This window comes from Triticum dicoccoides, chromosome 6A (assembly GCF_002162155.2).
Source record: "Triticum dicoccoides isolate Atlit2015 ecotype Zavitan chromosome 6A, WEW_v2.0, whole genome shotgun sequence".
Lineage (NCBI taxonomy): Eukaryota > Viridiplantae > Streptophyta > Magnoliopsida > Poales > Poaceae > Triticum > Triticum dicoccoides.
In genome coordinates this window covers 570120653-570141522 of record NC_041390.1, presented here as the reverse complement: position 1 = coordinate 570141522, position 20870 = coordinate 570120653, and the positions used below count along the sequence as shown (strand labels likewise).

Here is a 20870-nt window from a genome sequence, read left to right as displayed (position 1 = left end):
TCATGGGCCCGGAGAGCGGAACTTTAACCCAGCCCCTACTATGAGGGAGAAAGGAGAGGTTACACTAGGGGGAAGGGACGGGTGGACACGCTGATCATAATAGAGATCAGACCAAGGATGACGAAGAGATTAGCTCGAGCTGTCCATTCATGGGTGGATCTGGGACAGGGCCGGGGTCTGGTTGTCCAGCTGCCATGCACCATGCAGCAGCTGATGCGTGCAGGAGTGCTTCCATTCCCGCTTTAAGTCGACCGGCATACAGGAGTCTGGACAACAAGTGATCTACATGCTATTTAGCTACTGCTGCTGGCTGTTGCTGAGTAGGACAGCGCGCAAAATTACTAGCTCTAGCAGTAATCCATGGATAGATCACGTTGCATGCCATGTTTCATGTGCATGTACACAATCGACCGGTGTCCTTCAATCAAGTGATCGATGTTGGAGTAGTACAATATAGTTGTTGACAGCAAAACCCCACTATATGTGGCCTGGGTCAGGTGGTGTACTACGCCTAATCTTGTCATTATCAACCTGTAAAGTAAGAGACAACTCCATCCGTACGCCATAGAGTTCATCAACGTACGCCATAGAGTTCATAATTAACCACTACTTAGGTTAGATACATAAAATAGAGGCTAGAGTAGACTATCAGCCTATCAGTTACTAGTACAGTACTTATCATACTGCTCCGTCTACATCAGGGCATATTGATTAGCAAGAAGCAATATTCTTGGAGACAAGTTGGTTAGCTACACGAAGTTGCGGCGCGCACAGCGGAGAGGGGCGCAGCCATGGAGGTCATCCACGACGCCTGCGAGAACTGGGGATTCTTCGAGGTTCCACATATAGAATTATAGTAGTAGAATGATTTTCTAGAGGGCTGGCATGATTAACTCATTGGAGCATATATATATTGATCCTGTTGATATATGCGTGCGCACAGCTGTTGAACCATGGCATCTCGCACGAGCTGATGGACGAGGTTGAGCGGGTGAGCAAGGCGCACTGCGCGGCTTGCCGGGAGGAGCAGTTCAAAGAGTTCGCGGCGCGGACGCTGGAGGCCGGCGAGAAGGGCGCCGACGTGAAGGACGTGGACTGGGAGAGCACCTTCTCCGTCCGTCACCTCCCCGCCTCCAACCTCACCGACCTGCCCGACCTCGACCACCACTACAGGTATACGCACGTACGCGTGATTACTTCATTAACTACTGCCACTTGATCACTAACATAAGAGGCCAAACATTTTGTACTCTCACAAAGTCATTCCCTCACACGTACAGCAGCTCAAAAAAACAACATGCAGCAATTATAGTACTGCAACTAGGATATCAACAGGAGATAAGATTGCTTGCGCAAATCAGAATCCTACTAATTTAGCAGCAGTAACCAACACGATTGGAATGGAATCATCTTTTCAGAAAGTGACACTTGGTTGCCTTTTTCGTGTCGTCGTTGCAGACAAGTGATGAAGGAATTCGCGGCGGAGATCGAGAAGCTGGCGGAGAAGGTGCTGGAACAGGGCTACCTGAAGCGGGCCTTCACCGGGTCCAGGGGGCCGACGTTCGGCACCAAGGTCAGCAGCTACCCGCCGTGCCCGCGGCCGGACATGGTGGACGGACTCCGCGCGCACACGGACGCCGGCGGCGTGATCCTGCTGTTCCAGGACGACCAGGTGAGCGGGCTACAGCTCCTCAAGGACGGCGCATGGGTGGACGTGCCGCCCATGCGCCACGCCATAGTCGTCAACATCGGCGACCAGCTGGAGGTGATCACCAACGGGCGGTACAAGAGCGTGATGCACCGCGTGCTCACCCGCCCCGACGGGAATCGCATGTCCCTCGCCTCCTTCTACAACCCCGGCGCCGACGCCATCATATTCCCGGCCCCGGCGCTCGTCGAGGAGCTGTCGGAGGAGGAGGCGGAGCGCGCAGGGAGCGCCGTGTACCCGAGGTTCGTGTTCGAGGACTACATGAACCTGTACATGCGCCACAAGTTCGAGGCCAAGGAGCCGCGCTTCGAGGCCATGAAGGCGGACGCCGCGCCCACCGCCACCGCGTGACTAGTGGACTGCACGCGCATAAGTGCATGTGCTCGTACGTGCCAGTACTCAGACAAAAGTATTTACAGACGTGTTTGTGGATGTGGGGTGTACTGTAAGATATTATGTGTGTAATGTTTTCGCTGGTGGCATCGCTCTGCATGCCCTATATATTTTTCTTATTTGCTTTTCTAAAGAGTACTATGTTTCAGCTCACATTCCTTTTAATTCAAACGTATTCATCAAGTTTTGATTGTTTACCACATGTCCTATGTGGTGATTAAAACGTATTCATTCATTCAGTAAAGGACATGAACACCTACAAACATTCTCGCCGTACCAGGCTTTGAAACCCGCAATAGCCATTACTCCTGAGACGAGATCTACAGGTACTTGAAGAAGCATGGGTTGGAATCCATCATCACCACTAGTTTAGAGTAGTTTAGAGTGTTGGGGGAACCAGACCATGCACCTATTATTCCAGTGGATAGCGAGCATCGAGGATGATTTTTTCTTTTTTGCGGGTAGAGCATCGAGGATGATGACTACAAGGCCATATTTAAGGATAGAAGATGAATGAATCCACTCCACACTGGAGTCAAAAAACATCATGCCAGGAACAAAGAAAACCAGAAGACGCCAACACGCTGTAAATGGATGCACCAGAGCCCCCCCCCCCCTTCCCCAAGAGAGTAACGATGCTACTCACCGTTGTTGTCGATCCCAAAAAGATGAGGCTTCCCTCCAGAACTATGACATGAAGGGGAAATACACAATGACATCCGCAAGCGGTAAGCAACACCCAAAGGCATTGTCGTGGCCAGCGCCAAAAGGAAGGAGCTTTTGCTCAAAGACTCGCCCCTGCGATAGGAGGTGCCATCGTAATAGACCCAACATGAGGGATGGACCGTCTTACTAGCACTAGGCCTAAGGATCTTGACCAAGGAATCGCTATCGCCAAAGTCATTATGACATCAGGAACACCCGCCACCCATGCCCTTGTTACCCACCTAGCCAAGAGGAGGCACCACCACCGCTGTAGTGTTGCTCGCCACAGAGCCTCACCACTGAAAGTCGCCCCGACGTCCAACACAACCTCGTCACCGCCACCAGGTCACATGGCACACATGGCTGAACAACATAGAAGATATTCCCACATAGAAGACCTTTGGCACGAGGGTCAAATCCTGATTGAATCCAACCCCATATCGACAAGGCTGGCCGAGAACAAAGATCAACGGTTAATGCGGGCCGCCTCCCACACTATTAGGGTCGTGCTGGCATACATCGGGCTATCATGACAACAGACCTCCATGGGCCAGATTCGACTATGGGTGTACCCGAATTACTAGTTCCTGGAACGCTCACTTAGAACAGAGCACATTTGGGCATCTCCAACGCTGACCCTCGAAGCCCCCACATCCGTTCGGGGACCGATTTAGACATTCGTTTTCCCGCAAACCAGAAGCAAACCGGGGGGCTTTGCGGGCGTCCGGACCACTGCCACGCACGCGTCTGACACCCCTGGCCAACCTAAAACCCTCTCCGATGCTATCTCTCCAATGGATGCACCACTTCCCTTGTTGCATTCATGCTGACCCAGAGTCGCAACACTGGCATTGATGACACGCGATGTGACTAGATGGCAGGGCGGCGCTGACCGACACGACCAGATGGGTGTCGCACTTCAATGCAGATATGTCATCCTGAGAAACCAACTACAGGTGCTACGCTATATTGAAGTGGGTTGATCACCCGAACGTGCCAATACAATCCATGCTCCGACGACATCCGCACTTTCGCGCTTAGCCGCTTATGTGAACTCCTCTCCCCATCCACACCATGCCCAAGTCATGGTTCTCCGTGTTTGCAGGCGGCGGCAGCTCCGAATCATGGCACCGCCGCCAACGCTCTTTGGGGCCCTCAAGCTCCACGGTCGCCGGCTCCTTCGGCAAGGAGATCTTCATATCCTCCATGCAACTAGGATGACCAGGCACCGCTGCAGCAGCAACCACATCATGAGCCACTTCATCAACAGTCGCGCCTCCCTCAGAGGCCGCAGTCACGGACGAGGAGTTTGTCCATCAAATTGAGCTGGATAAAGCGGTCGCTCCGGGAATGCGGCCCGACACCACCCTTGCCACTGCGTGTCCTCAAGGAGAAGCCACACTGCGTCAAGCTAGCGGGAGCCGGTGGCACTTATCCGCTATGTGAAGGAAGCGTCGGCACCCCCCCCCCCTCCCCCACACAACCGCGACGTCCAAGTCAAGTGGTGCATGAAGGACCAGACGGCGTCGCCTCCGCGCCACAACTGGTACGGCCAAATGTCAAGGAGGAACTTGCGGCCGCGGTCGTAAAGGCATGTGGGCGCGTCTTCCACTACCTCGGTGGCAGTGGCTCCTCTTCGTGTTGAGCCATGTGTCCGCCGGCGAGCTCTCGGATATAATTCACATAAAACGGACGATATTTCGATTGTTTATGTGAATTGTGTCCAAGCTATGCTGACAACCGTTGTGTTTGAAAAAATGTCCTATTTACTTAACTTTGTTTTGAAATGTATGTGGGCAAATTTGGATTACCGGCTCCCGTGTCACTGCCCGTGAACAAACACGGTGTCTGATTTCAAGTTTAGATGCCCTTATCACTCTATTTTTTGTTTCATATATCTTGTTTAGTTTTTATGGTTTATCGACACCATAGACATACACAAGAGAAAACACACCCAGGTAAATTCCTTGTCTCGATAAAAGAATAATCCATGCGCTTTGGTGGCAAAACTAGCAATCGAGGTGTTGTATTTCGACTACATCTAGTCGATTCTCTTACACTTAATTAATTGATGAGGCAAAAAATTGTCTCCATTTTCGAAAAGAACAAATCTCATATTTTGTCTTGTTAAACGCATGCAGTGATATTGTAGGCAGGCATGACCGTCATTTCGTGCACATGAATGCTACAGTATTCCATGACAAAAGGACACCATATCAGTCATATCCATACAACCATAATCTCACTCACTCACGCATCCATGGGTAGGTCCGAGTACTTGGATCATGCAACAGTATTCCATGACAAAAGAATTTCCCAGAGCCCCTCGTGCGGAATCGGTCCTAGTGCACGCAAATGGTGCATGGGCCGCAGATCCGCCATTTATCTCATCCCCTCTCCCCTCTTTTAGTAGGCGCGCGTAGTGCTTCTTCCTTTGGCCGTCTCTCTTCCAGCTTTCCCGGGGGATTGATCGATGACAGTAGCATGAGATTATAGAATTTCCATAAGTTCGAACACCGTGTTAGAGTTGTGTCGAATATAGTGTACGAGTTAGGTTACAGTTGAACTTGTAGTTGTATTGTGTTTAGATAGGATATGGAGTCGTGTCCTATTATGACACTTGTATCTTAGGCCTCTTATATATAGCGAGGATAGACACACGATGTAACCTATGCCAACATAATAGCACCGGAACGCAGGGGAAGCCGGCGGCATGTGCCGGTGTCCAGGGCGACCGGGTGCGGTATTGTAACGGTGTCATGGGGAGGAGCGCCCATAGTCAGGCCCCGGGGATGTAACCATATTGGTGAACCTCGTTAACAAATCTCGGTGTCGTGCTCATGTGATTGCTTGGTCCTAATGATTGACGGTATTGCCTTAGATTTATTCTAACAAGTGGTATCGGAGCAATCGCTGATTCGGAGGAAGAATTGAGTTGAGATGCGGCCGGCTACGGCGTGGTTCTCGACGAGATTGAAAAAAGCAATCGAAAGAGGATTCGATGACATTGGATCAGCGGAAGGCTACCCGTGCCCGTTGTGGCAGCAGTGACGTGCGGCGATCGATCGGTGCATCGATCGGGCGAGCGTACAGGCGATGCACGTGGACGCACAGCGAAGGCGGCAACCCAGGCAAGCGCGTGCGGCTCAATCTGGTGGTGCAGTACGGAGGCGCGCGGTGTGGGCTTGTGCTTGCGGACCAGGCTAGGAAGGAGTTGACTAGGTGCTGCGTTGAAGGGCTGTGGTGCAGATCCGATTGATAGTTCAGGAGATTTTGTTTTGGACCAAAAGAAGGACCGAGTCTTTGTGTGCGACGTGGACGCAAGGCAACAGATCGATTTGAGCGGAAAGAAAAACCCATCAAGCGGCGTATCCATCGGTAGCACTACGTGCGTAAGGAATTGACACAAAAAGCAGCGCTAGCATCAGGAGTTGAGCACGGGTGCTACACACGTGAAGACCAGAAGGTTGTTTTTGGTTGCAATTTGCTAGTAGTACAGATTTGCTGTGTACTTGAGCATCACGTGAGAGGAAAGCTCGGATAATTTTTCACAACGTCAGTCATACAAAGAATTATGATGTCATTGGGCATCAGGTTTGAGGTGGAGAAGTTCAATGGAACTGAAAACCTTGGGTTATGACAGACAAAGGTGAAAGATTTGTTGGCACAACGGGGATGCTTGAAGGCGTTGCGGGAAGTCAATTCAGCTAAGGTGGAATTATCATGTGATGGATGAAAATTCGCGGAAGACGATTTGGGAGCCTCGAGCGTGTCATGCAGCCGGACTACTTCAGCTGGGTTGGACTGGACAGTCTGACGGATCGACGTGAGTCGGTTGGTACAGAAGACGGTGGTGGGATCGGCGGCAACGACATAGGAGCGTGATGCTGATGGTGACCGACTTCTGGGGCGTAGAAACACGTGGCGCGGGCCTGAAGGCTTGTGTGGCTTCGACAAGACTATGGAGCGGGGTTGATTCAAAGTGGTGTATACACTGAGCTTGAAGTCGATGAGGCGCAGGGGTGGATTGATCATCTCCCATGGAGTCATGTTAAAGGTGGAGCTGGATTGAGGGGCTACGGCGTAAGTCGACAGAGAGTCGAAGCCTATTCAGCTGGGAAAAGCGAGTGACATGCAGTTCGGACTGGAGCCCAGTGGTCTGATGGAAGCGTGAAACTCGTCATCGGTCGGTGAATTATTTTTTTTTGAAAGAAAAGGTAGATCATGATCTACCTTATGCATTCAAAACGGGCGAGGCCCGGCTGGTTAGAACCAGATTACATGAAGGTGGTGTAAGCGCTGCGACAGTGCAGCTAGCCGTCACCAAGCCTAAAAAGAGGTAGAAAAAGGGGTATGGAAAAGAGCAGCAAAATTACACAGCTTAATCCTATCCTCATTGTTATTCGCACGATTACTCCATAGGCGCAGCAGGTCTGCAATCGTGCTCAACACCTTGCCAGCGGACCATCGTGTGTGCTGGAAGACCTGCTCGTTCCTGGCAGACCAGAGAGACACGGCGCAGGCTGCAAAGACAATATGCCAGAGGTTGCCATATGCAGGGGGTTCCGTGGCGAGTAGAAAAACCTGGAGATCATTGGAGCTTCTTGCCTTGTCTTGCACGCCTGCCCGCTCCCAAACAACATCAGCAAGCCTGCATCTGAGGATGATATGGCTACTGTTTTCGGTTGCAGGGCACAGGTCGCAGCCATTGTGTGTTGTGATTGACGTCCAGCCTTTTTTGAGAATATTATCTCTTGTGTTCAGTCTACCTCGTAGAGCCAGCCAAAGGAAGACCCGATGTCTGTTGGGTATCAAAGTGTCCCATATCTTTGGAGCAGCTGGGCAAAGGATTCCCCTGAACGTGAGCAGCTCATAGAAGAATGCAGTGGTGACCTTTCCAGATTTCATACAAGGGTTTCTCTGATCTGTTTCAGTGTGAGAAAGAGATGGATGCACTCCAACTAGAATCGTCAGTAAGGCCTCCATTTCTCTTATGGCTGTCATAGTTAAATTCGGATGTAGCTTGAGGTTCCATTGTCCATCAGTGAACTGCGAGGCAACAGTGCAATAAGGCGATTGTGCAAAGGTGAAGAGAATTGGGAAAGAGAATTTCAGCCTTCCACAGTCCAACCACCAGTCGTGCCAGAAGGAGATTCTGGATCCATTTCCCAAGGTACATCTCGTTGATGATCGGTCGGTGATGATCGGTGGTACTCTGCAGTGGGGGTTGAGTGGTGTGGTTTCGTTACCCTTGAGACTCGACCGGGACAGCGGAGGCTCGACGCGGTAATAGCGGCGAGGCGTGCGGTGCGCACGGGACATGGAGACGAGCCAGGGCTCTGGTGGTCATACATGTGGTGAGACAACTGTGCATTTGACTTGGGGTGACTACAAGCAATGATGAAATTCCTTCAAGTTTCAGACAGGCGGTCAAGAAAGGAGCGGTGATGTTGAGTTCAGGTAACTCTTGTGTGTGACACCCAATATGTGAGTTGTTCACTTTCACGTAGATCAGTGATCAGTGTGTGATGGCGTTGACGGATACTCTGGAAGTTGGGAGCACAAACTAGAGTAACAAGGAACTTAATTTTGCTCGAGGGTTGACTGTGGTCAAGAAAAGAAGGGACTACAAGTTGCAGGTGGAGTCACATGGAGTCTTTGGAGTAGCAGTGATGCTCATGGGATAAGCTCAAGTCCAATGTACATGGAAGTTTGACGCATTGACGAATTCAAGGAGGTGGAGAATATTCGCCAAGGTGGTGTTTGTTAGAGGTGTGTCGAATATAGTGTACGAGTTAGGTTACAGTTGGACTTGTAGTTGTATTGTGTTTAGATAGGATATGGAGTCGTGTCCTAGTATGACACTTGTATCCTAGGCCTCTCATATATAGCGAGGATAGACACACGATGTAACCTATGCCAACATAATAGCACCGGAACGCAGGGGAAGCCGGCGGCATGTGCCGGTGTCCAGGGCGACCGGGTGCGATATTGTAGCGATGTCATGGGGAGGAGCGCCTATAGTCAGGTCCTTGGGATGTAGCCATATTGATAAACCTCGTTAACAAATCTCGGTGTCGTGCTTATGTGATTGCTTAGTCCTAATGATCGACGGTATGCCTCAGATTTATTCTAACAAATCGAAAGGGATGAGTGATTTCCAAAAATGGATAGACGACGAGAAAGTCTGGCTGGTTGGTGCAAGGATAGGATGATGAGACTGGCCACATACATATCTTTGTACATACATCAAGCTCGTTTGGACTTCATTTTAAATGTTTTCTAAAGTTACAATTGCCACACGTTCAGATTCTCTTATTCCTGATGAGTTCTAGTTGGTCACGGCGGGTGGAAAAGTTGCAGGTTTATTTCGAGGAGGATTACCTCCGGGTTTTGCATCAAACGATGCACACAGCGATAGAAAAAATGGGAATGTGCTAATGCATGTAGCCTGCGTCTCATGATCCGATCACGTCCAACCATCTTCTGCCATAAACAATTTGTTGCGACTGTTTTACAAAAAAGATATTGCATATGCTTCAGTGGTGCGGATGCCAAAATTCTACTGTCGTCATCACGTGCTACTACTTAATCACTTTCTCGATCCCTATCTGGAATTCCCGCCAAGAAGTTGACAGGAGGACATATGCAAATATTATTTGCATGCGCCTGTAAGAAGGCGAAAGTTATTCGACCACTACCAGTCTACCATAACATGCAGGTGTTAGCATTTGCCACACAGACAATACAGGACGAAGCTGCCGGGCTTGTTCACAAGAGGAACAATTAGTCTAAGCATTCTGCTTTTGTAGAGCGATCTTGTTATAGAAACAGGCGAAGAAATTCGTGGCTACGTTGGTCGATTATTAAGGTTTGTGCGTGCGATCTGGGAAGGACGCGGGCAGAACAGCCCAACGGGACGGATTAGATTTGGCTTCCCGGTCGTTTGCAAAAGTTCTCTGGAAAGCATATGTACCTAGGTATATAATCACAATCTCAGAAATCTCACGTGCTTATACTTGGTTGGTAGGGATCGAATATGTATCGATTGGCTGGTTGTAGAATATATAGTAAACACACACAGCTGATTCGTGCGAGAGGTGTTTGAACCTGAATGTGGCCACCGGCAGGCTGACACGAAGTACGCGGCTACGACGAATTGCGTGCCTCTAGCTACCTAGCTAGCGTCGATCGTTCGAGATCCTAGTGAAAGCTTTGCATGCATAGAATTGCCGTATGTGCACTGTATACACTGCGGCCCTCCACTGTCCACTCGATGAGTTGTACGTCAAGTCTCCGTCTTCACATACATCCATGTAGCTGTATGCACATCAGCGGTACAATGTCTCCGTCTTCATCTGGTTTGGCTGTCGGACTGTGCGGTCTCACGCCAGCTTCTGCTCCGCGACGGAACGGCGCGAGGGCATCGCCTCGGATCCTCGATGTGTACTGTTCCTCACCGTGCCGTGAACCATTGTCATCTCGTCGGTCGATCACGATCTCGATCCCTAGCTTGCCGTGGATCCCAAGGGAAGATCTTTCCTCCGGAGTTGTCGCAGTTAGATCTTCCTCTTTGTTTTTTGCACTGGATTATACAATGACCACTCGGATACAAATGATTTCCATTGCACTTGCCGCCTGGCTCCAGCCATACGCAGTACAGTGTGTACAGATGCTGCCACTTTGCATGCTATCAGTCAGGATGCTGATCCGATCCGATCCATATCGTGTCAGGAAATCTGATCTGCACGTACGCCTTGCTCGATCCGATCCATATCGTGCCAGGAAATCTGATCTGCACGTACGCCTTGCTCGATCCGATCCATATCGTGCCAGGAAATCTGATCTGCACGTACGCCTTGCTCGATCGCCTGCTCTGCCGGGTCATGCGCGCGTGGAAAATGGCGCCATGGCTCGCGACCAAGGTAAAGCACAACTTCCACCGGCCAGAGACTTGCAAGCCAGCCAACGATTCTTCTTCTCTTCGGCCGGCCGTACGTGCGGCTCTTCGGCCGGCGACGTATTTTGTGTGACGGCGCAGGCGACCAGCTGTTCCGATGGGCACAGATCTGAGGCGACACGCCCCCACTTGCGGCCGGCCATGCCTCCCCACCATTCATGAACCGCCAACCCAAACAGTAGCTACTCCACCCAGCAAAGAGATAGATAAATCCATATAAGTCCGTTAAAAATGCAGATTGTTTGACCGAATATCCATTTCTGTGTCCAGACTCATCTGCACCTGGTTAAGTGAAAATTTAAAAAAATTAAAAAATTCTGATTTCCTTTTTGCATGGAAGATGATTTGGTGTGTGAGGTCCGCTTCAAATTTAAGATCATTTGCATATGAGCACAGTTTAAAATCGAACCGGTAATCGAATCGCCGAGGCTACCGGTTCAGGTTTTTACCGGTCGGACCGCCGATTCACCAGTTCGATTGTCGATATTTTAAGTAATAAAATAACACATATTTTATCAATAAATGCACAAATCAATAGATAATAAATCTGTAATCGGAGGTGACCGTCGGGCGTCTTGGACCTCCTACTCGGTTGCTCCTAGTCTGGACACCGGAGTAGAAGGAGGCAACCGGAGGGAAGCCTGGTCGATTTGACTGGAGCGGAGGGAGATCGAAGTTGTATGTACCAGTCTGACCAGGTGGCGGTAGCCCCTGTCCCCAACTGTCAATAGAGGTGGTGCGGATGGTGGTACACGGGAGTGCCGGTGCGGGCTGGTGGCCTGGTGCTGCCATGTAGTGCGGCGAGGGAGAAGTGACATCGCCACGCCATGGTGCCAAGCAGGGGTTGCACCGGAGGAGGCGCTGGCCCCCGATAGGATTTGTCCGTGGATAAAATCGAGAGAAATGCTCCTAAAATGGTTGAAACCCTACTAAAAGAGGGTTTTTCTTCCTTTTCCGATTCTACATCCAGCTTGTTCGCACGAAAACAAGTTGATTGAGGGGTTTTCTAGCCGACCGGTTTTTTGTGAACCACCCGGTTCATCGGGTTTTTTCGGCTTGATTGCTCAATCAATCCCCTGCATTTAGAAAACTGTCAGGATCGCAGGTTTTGGTTTCTTCCGGCCCGACCGTCGGTCCGGTCTGGTTTTTAAAACTTTGAATATGAGTAGCTCTCACTAAATAATATAAATTGAGTCAGAACAGTAGATCAAGAGTAAACTGTTTCACATACCCCAAATTTGTCTTTTTTCCCGAGGGCTACTCAGTTGTCAAGATGAGCTAAAATTTTGAGCGGACCTCAGGCACCTAAGCATCCTCCACGCAAAAAAGGATATTTTTATTTTCTAATATTTTTTTTAATTTGCTGTTCACCACGGGAGCCGATGAGCTCGGGAGCCAAATAGCCTCACTCATTGTTTCATAGCCTAGATGGCGACAACTCGACCGGAAACTCAGACCGGAACAACTCTTTTCTTTTCTTTTACAACAAGATGACCCGGATCTCTGCATCTAAGATGCACACAATCATTTTATTAAATAAAAAAAGTCCAAGTCAATGAAAACAAAATGGTTTACAACGAAACACGACCATATTGGTCGGAAATCAAATTATATAGCTTATCCACATAATCTACTAAGCCAAGCAGACGCCAGCCTAGCTGCTCTGTTCCACGCTAGCTAGTCGCAATTTTGAAGCAGGGCTAGAGTGTGACACGCGACTTTCATGCCGTTCTTTAGTTGTAAGTTAATTTTTTTCACACGGTCTATTGCGGTTGGCTAGCTGTAAGTTTTACCTTAGCCTCGGCGTTCGGGTTTACCAAAAATTCGGGTCATGTAATTCAGGTTATAAAAAAATAATGTTTTCAAAAATAAAACCCGGACTTGCCCGAGTTTTTGCGACCCGGAAATTCGGGGTCGGGTTCATGTAATCCCGAATTGCATCTTGTTGCGGCGATGCAACAGGCGACACACATGCTGATAAGGGAGGCGCCGACGCGACACGCACAATGACGAGGGAGGCGCCAAAGCGAAGCTGCACCACTACAAGCTGTTGAGGTAGGTAGCCGGCACAATGCTGCCCCTTGCCGCTCTGGGGCGGGGAAGATGGGATGCGAAACAGGTGGCCGGCGCGGTGCCTCGCCACTACACGCTATCGTGGGAGGCGGCCAGCATGGTGTCTCACCACTGCACGCCATCGAGGGAAATGGCTCATGCGTCACCTCTACACGCTGTTGAGGGAGGCGGTTGGCACGATGCTGCCCCTTGCCGCTATCAGGCAAAGACATGGGATGTGAGGGAGGCGGCGGCTAGGTCAGAAGCTGGAGGTTTGGATCTTGCAAATGGATGTGTGTGCCTCTGTGCGTGAGAGATTGGATGTGGGCACACCAACACATGGGTTGGGAGAGTGTGTGGCATTGAAGAGGACATGGGTTGCGGCATAGTGTGGTGTTGGGCCTTAATTTGCAGGGTTGGGCTAACATTTCCCATTAACTTCGGGTAGATCGAGTACCGGGGTATGAACCCGAATTTTCTGAATAAAATTCGGTTTTCTGGAGTTACTACCCAAATAGGTGCATGGATTTTTTGAGTTCTGGTAGTACTGGTTAGGGTTTGGGGTTCGGGTTTCAGGTGTTATGCCCAGGATGAGTTCCACCTATGCTAGGTTGTATGGTTGTGTTGTTTCTTGTTGTCACTATGGTCTTACTTGGTGGAGGTGGTATGGTCTTCATGGTGAAGACTGAAGAGAGGTGTTGGGTATATCATTCTGATGTTGTTACACTTCACAGCGATCTACTGGTGGTGTTTACGTGAGCCCAACATGAACACCATGATTACATGCGAGTAAGCACATAAGCTCTCGGCCAATGAAGAACACTCTTACAAACGGGCCCGACAAACCATCCACGGAGCCTTGAGCCACAACAACCCATCATTTCTAGGGAGCTTAGTAACTTAGTAGATTCTGCTTGATCTACATATCTAGGTTTGCTAAAATTCAATCAATCAGTTCATTCATTGTGTAACTGCATATATAATGACTAAGACGCATGTTTCCAAAGACCATACTAAAGTGACATATGCAGTCGTGATTCGCTTGGATGCACATATCTGTGTCTTGTTTCTAGCCGGTTATATGGATTCGTTGTTTTGTGAAAGTAAGGGCCTTGTAAGATGGTTGTATAAGCTCTATTTTTACCTTTCTAGTAAGGCATTTTCAACTCTTTATGAATGTGATGGTTATGTGCATCTTGTTATGCAAAGATCGGGCATTAGCTCAATGACGGTCCATATTATTTTGCGTACAATATCATGTGCTAAAAATATGGGGCGTTCTATATCTAAATAGCCAGTCTTCACTACTAAATTTCTACGCATGCGTGCTTTCACTTCATCTCAATCAATGATAGTCATCCGGTTGAATTTGTACGGCATAAAAAATCAAGCACATACTCATATGCACACCATACCACCTCATCAAGCCATGTATGTTTTTTTTCCAGGGGAATCGAGTCATGCTATTTTTGGTAATGAATGATAGATGTGTTGAACACTTGAAGCAAAAAAATATAGTTCAAGCTTCACATGTTTGCTATAACTCGGCGTCACGTTAAATTCAATTCAATGTTTCTATTTTATACATCATTTTGTTACATGCTTCATATTTTTTATTGTTTTTAATGTAAAGCAAGAACACTCTTGCATTTGTTTATTTTTCATTAGTTTTTGTTGTTTTTAAGCACATGTTTATGCATTTGTTGTAGCCTGGTTTGCGCGGCCGAGAACGAGGCATCATCTATTTCTTAGTATTGGTAGGCTAGCCAGCGAAGCTAAGCTACCTGCCATGTCTATTAGTGCGAGTTTTGTACTTTTGAAGTAGCTTGTTGCAAATAAAACAGAGGTACACTAGAATTTCAAAGAAATTATGCTACCAAGTGCTTGCAACCGTTTGATGCTCATTTATCTCTACTTGTAAGAAAGAGCGAAGCAGGCTCTGTCTTCGAATGTATGCAGCTAATGCACAAACTTGTAGGTGGTTTCCAGGGAGCTTTATACAAACAACAAGGATAGGCCAAGAGAAAGTTGCACATGGAGTCGTGGAGGGGAAGAAATCACCGCCGCAAATTGAACTTTATATGTCGAATGCATTGAACTTCCAAGAAATGGTATCCAACCAAAGCATGACGCCAGAAAGAAGACACATGTTGTATTATGCCTGGATTGCCACCATAGTATACACTATCAATGTGTGGCTTCCCTGTCACCTCAGTGCCTTGTTTTGGGTGGCTGAGGCATGGAGACAATGCTTGGCGCTGGGTAGCAGCAATCCATCGTGGAGCTGGTGCGCGTCGACTGTGCCGGTATGCAGGTTGACGATGTAGATGGCCGAGCCATTGAGGCACATGCTCGACGGAGTTGGTGGCAACAGAAAGTGGCGACAGTGATGAAGTGATGGCTCATGGCGTATCGTCTGGGGGCAGGTTGCCATGTCCAGATTTACAATCGATGTACACTCGCGATGTAGGCATGAGATCGTCGAAGCGTTTCCGGTGGGGTATGTTGGTGGTCCCTTCTCTCGACAGTTTACCGTGACCTATGTAATATATGCGTTGATGGATGCTCTTGGCTCCAAAGACGCCTCTCTATGGTTGGACTGTCTACTTCATGTTTGCACAATTTTCAGTTTGTATGGTTGTGTCCATGTTCCACTTGTGTGCACTTAAACATCTTTGTTGCGTCGACAATTGTTTGGCCTGAATCATTGTTACTTTTTTCATTTTTCTTTTTTTTCCCTCTATCTAGGTAGAGCTTTGGACTTTGATTTTTGCCGGTGTGATACTTTGAGTGTGTGCGTTAGTGTTGATTGTGTGCATTCTAATCTTGCAGAGACCAGGTGTGTACTCGTTGTGCTTTGTACGTAACCTCTTGATTCTACATAAGATAAAATACGGCCTTTTATCAGAATAAAAAAATATTTTTTTTCATGGCCACGTCTTGATCATTTTATAGCTGATACCAATTTTGTAGCATGGCAATGGAACTCTACTTCTTGTTTATAGCCAGTCTTAGCAACTCGTGGTAACAAAAGCCTCAACCAAAATTTTAGCTAGCTAATATTTTGGTACGGTAAATTTGAGCACAAACCAAACACACTCCCAGCAGGAGAGCTGGAGCGGTGTGTGAGTCATGTGCTCTTGGTGGTCATGGTGGGTTTCATGTGATGCATAGAACTAGGTCCCTCTTTTCCTCTCCCTGTGTGCTGTTCTTTTGAACTGCTCGAGATAAGTTTTCGGGCAATGTCATGGGCCCTAGTGACTGGAGAGCCGAACTTTAAGCCGGCCCCTACTATGATGGAGAAAGGAGATGTTACACTAGGGGGGGAAGGGACAGGTGGACACGCTGATCATAGTAGAGATCAGACCAGGCACGACGAAGAGGCTAGCTCGAGCTGTCCATCCATGGGTGGATCTGGGACAGGGCCGGGGTCTGGTTGTCCAGCTGCCAAGCACCATGCAGCAGCTGATGCGTACCGGAGTGCTCCCATTCCCGGTTTAAGTCGACCGGCATACAGGAATCTGGACAACAAGTGATCTACGTGCCATTTAGCTACTGCTGCTGGCTGTTGCTGAGTAGGACAGCGCCCAAAAGTAGGAGCTCTAGCAGTGATCCATGGATAGATCACGTAAGTGCCATGCTTCATGTGCATGTACACAATCGGCCGGTGTCCTTCAATCAAGTGATCGATGTTGGAGTAGTACAACATATTTGTTGACAGCAAAACTCCACTATATGTTGCCTGGGTCAGGTGTACTACCCCTAATCTTGTCATTATCAACCTATAAAGTAAGAGACAACTCCATTCGTACGACATAGAGTCATGAACACTACTTAGGTTAGGTATATACATGAAATAATGGCGAGCGTAGACTATCAGCCTATCAGTTAGTGCTTATCATAATGATCCGTCTCCATAAGGGCATATTGATTAGCGAGAAGCGATATTCTTGGAGACAACTTGGTTAGCTACACGAAGTCGATTATATATAGCTAACTAACTGGGACATAGTATCTCGCTTGTTTTGTACGTCCAGACAGCTTTGTTCCTCATTCCATATTGATTGAACAAAGCGGTTAACTGATTAAGCTGTGTCGTAATCTCCTACGTCCCGGCCTTCTCCCTCGCACGGTCGCGCCTATAAATTGAGCACTCACACCGGCCTCAGAACGCACACACACTCTCTGCTTCAGCACAAACACACACATACACACACACACACACACACACACACAGATGGCACTTCCTGCTAATGCCGCTGCCTCGTTGAGCTTCCCGGTGATCCACATGGAGAAGCTTGAGACCGGGGAAAGGGGCGCGACCATGGGGGTCATCCGCGATGCCTGCGAGAACTGGGGATTCTTCGAGGTGCCACTGCCACTCACATATGCTATGCAATTCGTTTAGCAGAATTATAGTGGATTGATTTTGTAGAAAGCAGGCATATGTAGTACTGTACTACGATTATTGACATGATTAACTCACCGTGCGCACAGCTGCTGAACCATGGCATCTCGGCCGAGCTGATGGACGAGGTTGAGCGGGTGAGCAAGGCGCACTACGCGGCTTGCCGGGAGGAGCAGTTCAAGGAGTTCGCGGCGAAGACGCTGGAGGCCGGCGAGAAGGGCGACGACGTGAAGGACGTAGACTGGGAGAGCACCTTCTTCGTCCGCCACCTTCCCGCCTCCAACCTCGCCGACCTGCCCGACCTCGACCACCACTACAGGTACGCACGCACGCACGCACGCGTGATTACTTAATTAATTAACTCCTGCTACTTGATCATTAAGAGACCAACAGATAGCACCAGATTCCACAGATTGATTCAACTCTAGTTTCTGACGAGGCAGCCTATTGTTAGGCCAAGCATTTTGTACTCTCACAAAGTCATTCCTGACACGTACAGCAGCTCAAAAAACACCATGCAGCAATTATAGTACTGCCACTGGGATATCAACAGGAGATAAGATTGGTTGCGCAAATCAGAATCGTACTAATTTGGCAGCAGGAACCAACACGATTGGAATGGAATCATCTTTTTAGAAAGTGACACTTGTTTGCCTCTTTCGTGTCGTCGTTGCAGGCAAGTGATGAAGGAATTCGCGGCGGAGATCGAGAAGCTGGCGGAGAAGGTGCTGGACCTGCTGTGCGAGAACCTGGGCCTGGAGCAGGGCTACCTGAAGCGAGCATTCGCCGGTTCAAGGGGCCCGACGTTCGGCACCAAGGTGAGCAGCTACCCACCGTGCCCACGCCCCGACCTGGTCGCCGGCCTCCGCGCGCACACCGACGCCGGCGGCGTCATCCTGCTGTTCCAGGACGACCAGGTGAGCGGGCTCCAGCTCCTCAAGGATGGAGCATGGGTGGACGTGCCGCCCATGCGCCACGCCATCGTCGTCAACATCGGCGACCAGCTGGAGGTGATCACCAACGGGCGGTACAAGAGCGTGATGCACCGCGTGCTCACCCGCCCCGACGGCAACCGCATGTCCCTCGCCTCCTTCTACAACCCCGGCGCGGACGCCGTCATCTTCCCTGCCCCGGCGCTTGTCGAGGAGCTGTCGGAGGAGGAGGCGGAGCGCGCCGGGAGCGCCGTGTACCCGAGGTTCGTGTTCGAGGACTACATGAACCTGTACTTGCGCCACAAGTTCGAGGCCAAGGAGCCGCGCTTCGAGGCCATGAAGGCGGACGCCGCGCCCATCGCCACCGCGTGATTAGGGACGTGGTCGTACGTGCCAGAGTCCCGAACAAGAGTATTTTGGGACGTATTGAAGTGGTGTATCGTAGATAATTTGTGTATGCGTGTGTAATGTTTTCGCTGGTGGCTTCGCAGTGCGCCAGTGCATGCCGTGATGCTTGTTTTACCGTACGTGTGAGTCAACTTCTTTTTATAGTATGTGTGTTAAGTAATGTACTCCCTCCGTCCAAAATTGAACCAAGTCAGAGACATCTATTTTGGTACAAAGGAAGTATTTATGTAGTATTAGAAAAAGTGTCCATGCGTTACAACAAAAGAAAAAATAACACAATCCTCTAACTCAATAACCATGTCTTAAGACCCAAATAGATCCACGTCCTTTTTTTAACAGGGCATCACATTTGTGTTGCCGCTTATCGTCTTTCTCACTCTCGCCGACGATGACGTCGGTGCTCACACAACTCAGAAGTGTTTGAATGCGGTCAATCCTAATGCATCTCTCTCCAGCGCGTGCTCGGAATACGAGGAGAAATCTGTTGCCTTTCCCCTGTGAGGTTTTACAGAGTTGTGCATGTGTGGTTATCAATGTTTTATTTCGTCTCAGTCCAGTTTAGTGAGGTGTTTATTTGCAATCCAGGTTGTCGCCTGTCCGAAAGAAAAACAGACCATGTGCTATAGATTAAAGTTGCATCCTAACTAACATTTTGAAAATATTATCAGAAAAAATAACATCTTATTCATATTCTACACATTTTTATAACCAAATTTTATATGTAACATATTAAAATAGGAATGAGGGTTTAAATATATGAATAATTTGGAAAAGCACTTGTCTTTTATGGACTGCATATAGATTAACACAAAAATAGGGGGTTTTCTGTTAAATGCAAAAATAGATTTGTTTGACTTAAGTATGAACTGCAGGTTAATTACCAGAAAATGCATGGTGTTTTACGAAAAATGCAAAACCAGGTCCATTCTGTGACTTGAATGTGTACTGCGAGTTAATTTATAAAAAAAAATAGAGGGTTTTGTGTAAACTATGTAACGGATGGACAGAAGCACTAATATCTTTGTTAGTAGGTATAGATATAGATTTTGTACATACTACGATATCGATTAATTGCTTCAACGTTGATGGTTTGTTCAGTGTGTCAACGAATGTGTGTAGTATCTTCACGGTATTAATGTATTTCCTTTGTCGGAAAGAACAAACGTGGAATACCCTGGTGCATTATAGAGTGATGACCACCACACATGGACCATGTAGTCTATCTTCTTTCGGCATAGGTCCCTTGTAGTGAGTGAGCAATAGAGGCCCAGCTTACTAAATAGTTGGCACACATCGGCCGGAAAACGGTCCAGTGGTAGTTTGCCTTTAGTATACAAATGAGGCAAACATTAGTGAAGCTTGGACTTGTTGTGCATGTTTATTTAGTGTCTAAATTTGAAAAATAGTTCTTAAACTTGGTATGAACATGCGAATAAGGTGTTTATCCCATCCGTATATGTAAGTTGAGCCGGCATGGCACTGACATGGCATGGGGCCCATTTGTAACAAAAAAATTGGATTATTTGAATATTGTATGATATATATTTTTTGCATGGTAATATGTGTCTCATTCATATCATAAAGATTAAAGTACAAGTTACATAAAGACCGACATGACAAAACTGAAAGGACAACAGAACGTCTCTAAGTTTGACACCAACGTCCGTCACCTGCTTTCGGCACCACCATAGCAACCATCGAAAGAAAAAATAACGGATCACCTTCTCACCCCGAGCTCGACGCGGCTCCATCGCTAATATGCAGCTTTGCGGACCTTCAAGGTGGCTCGCCAAAGACGAAGCCATTACCGTTGAAGAATCAGACCGGGACAACACCCCGGACATGCCATCGAACTCTAAATCTGGCACCCCCACATGACTAAGACGTCGGAGGAGGAAAGCATACCTGCCATCCACGAACCACGAGCCCAGTACACGTCCCGTCTTCCAGATGTCGTCGGTGCATACCACAATCTACATCCGCTCCTCGACTACCTCCAAAGCTCCGCGCCGACATTGGAGTAGACGCCGTCGCAACGGCGGAGCCCGAGGACACATGTTCACCACAAGGATGTCGCCGCCGCCATGACATCCCCGCTTGAACAGAGTGGTTCTCATATCCTTCACCGACAATAGAGACGATTGCCTCACCGGAGAAGGATCCGAAGCTTCTTTGTTCATCATCCCGTCGTCGCTGCCCTGCCGAAGCCAAGCCGTCGAACGATCCAAAACCCTAAGCTTCTTGGGCCCTAAAGCCTAAAGCTAAAATGATCCGCACGTGTGGGATCTGGTGACCCCCCCCCCC

At 48.6% G+C, this 20870-nt stretch overlaps 2 protein-coding genes across 2 annotated transcripts; both read left to right on the top strand.

Moving 5' to 3' along the window:
* Nucleotides 1–758: 758 nt before the first annotated feature.
* Nucleotides 759–2244, top strand: LOC119318032 (1-aminocyclopropane-1-carboxylate oxidase 3-like). Its single transcript, XM_037592536.1, has 3 exons — nucleotides 759–836; nucleotides 944–1173; nucleotides 1459–2244. Exons 1-3 carry the CDS (start codon nucleotides 792–794, stop codon nucleotides 2057–2059), a joined length of 876 nt encoding a protein of 291 aa, XP_037448433.1. The 5' UTR covers nucleotides 759–791; the 3' UTR covers nucleotides 2060–2244.
* Nucleotides 2245–16982: 14738 nt separating this feature from the next.
* Nucleotides 16983–18799, top strand: LOC119318031 (1-aminocyclopropane-1-carboxylate oxidase-like). Its single transcript, XM_037592535.1, has 3 exons — nucleotides 16983–17187; nucleotides 17316–17545; nucleotides 17903–18799. The coding sequence occupies exons 1-3, from the start codon at nucleotides 17056–17058 to the stop codon at nucleotides 18528–18530; spliced, it is 990 nt and encodes a 329-aa protein (XP_037448432.1). The 5' UTR covers nucleotides 16983–17055; the 3' UTR covers nucleotides 18531–18799.
* The last annotated feature ends 2071 nt before the right edge of the window (nucleotides 18800–20870 follow it).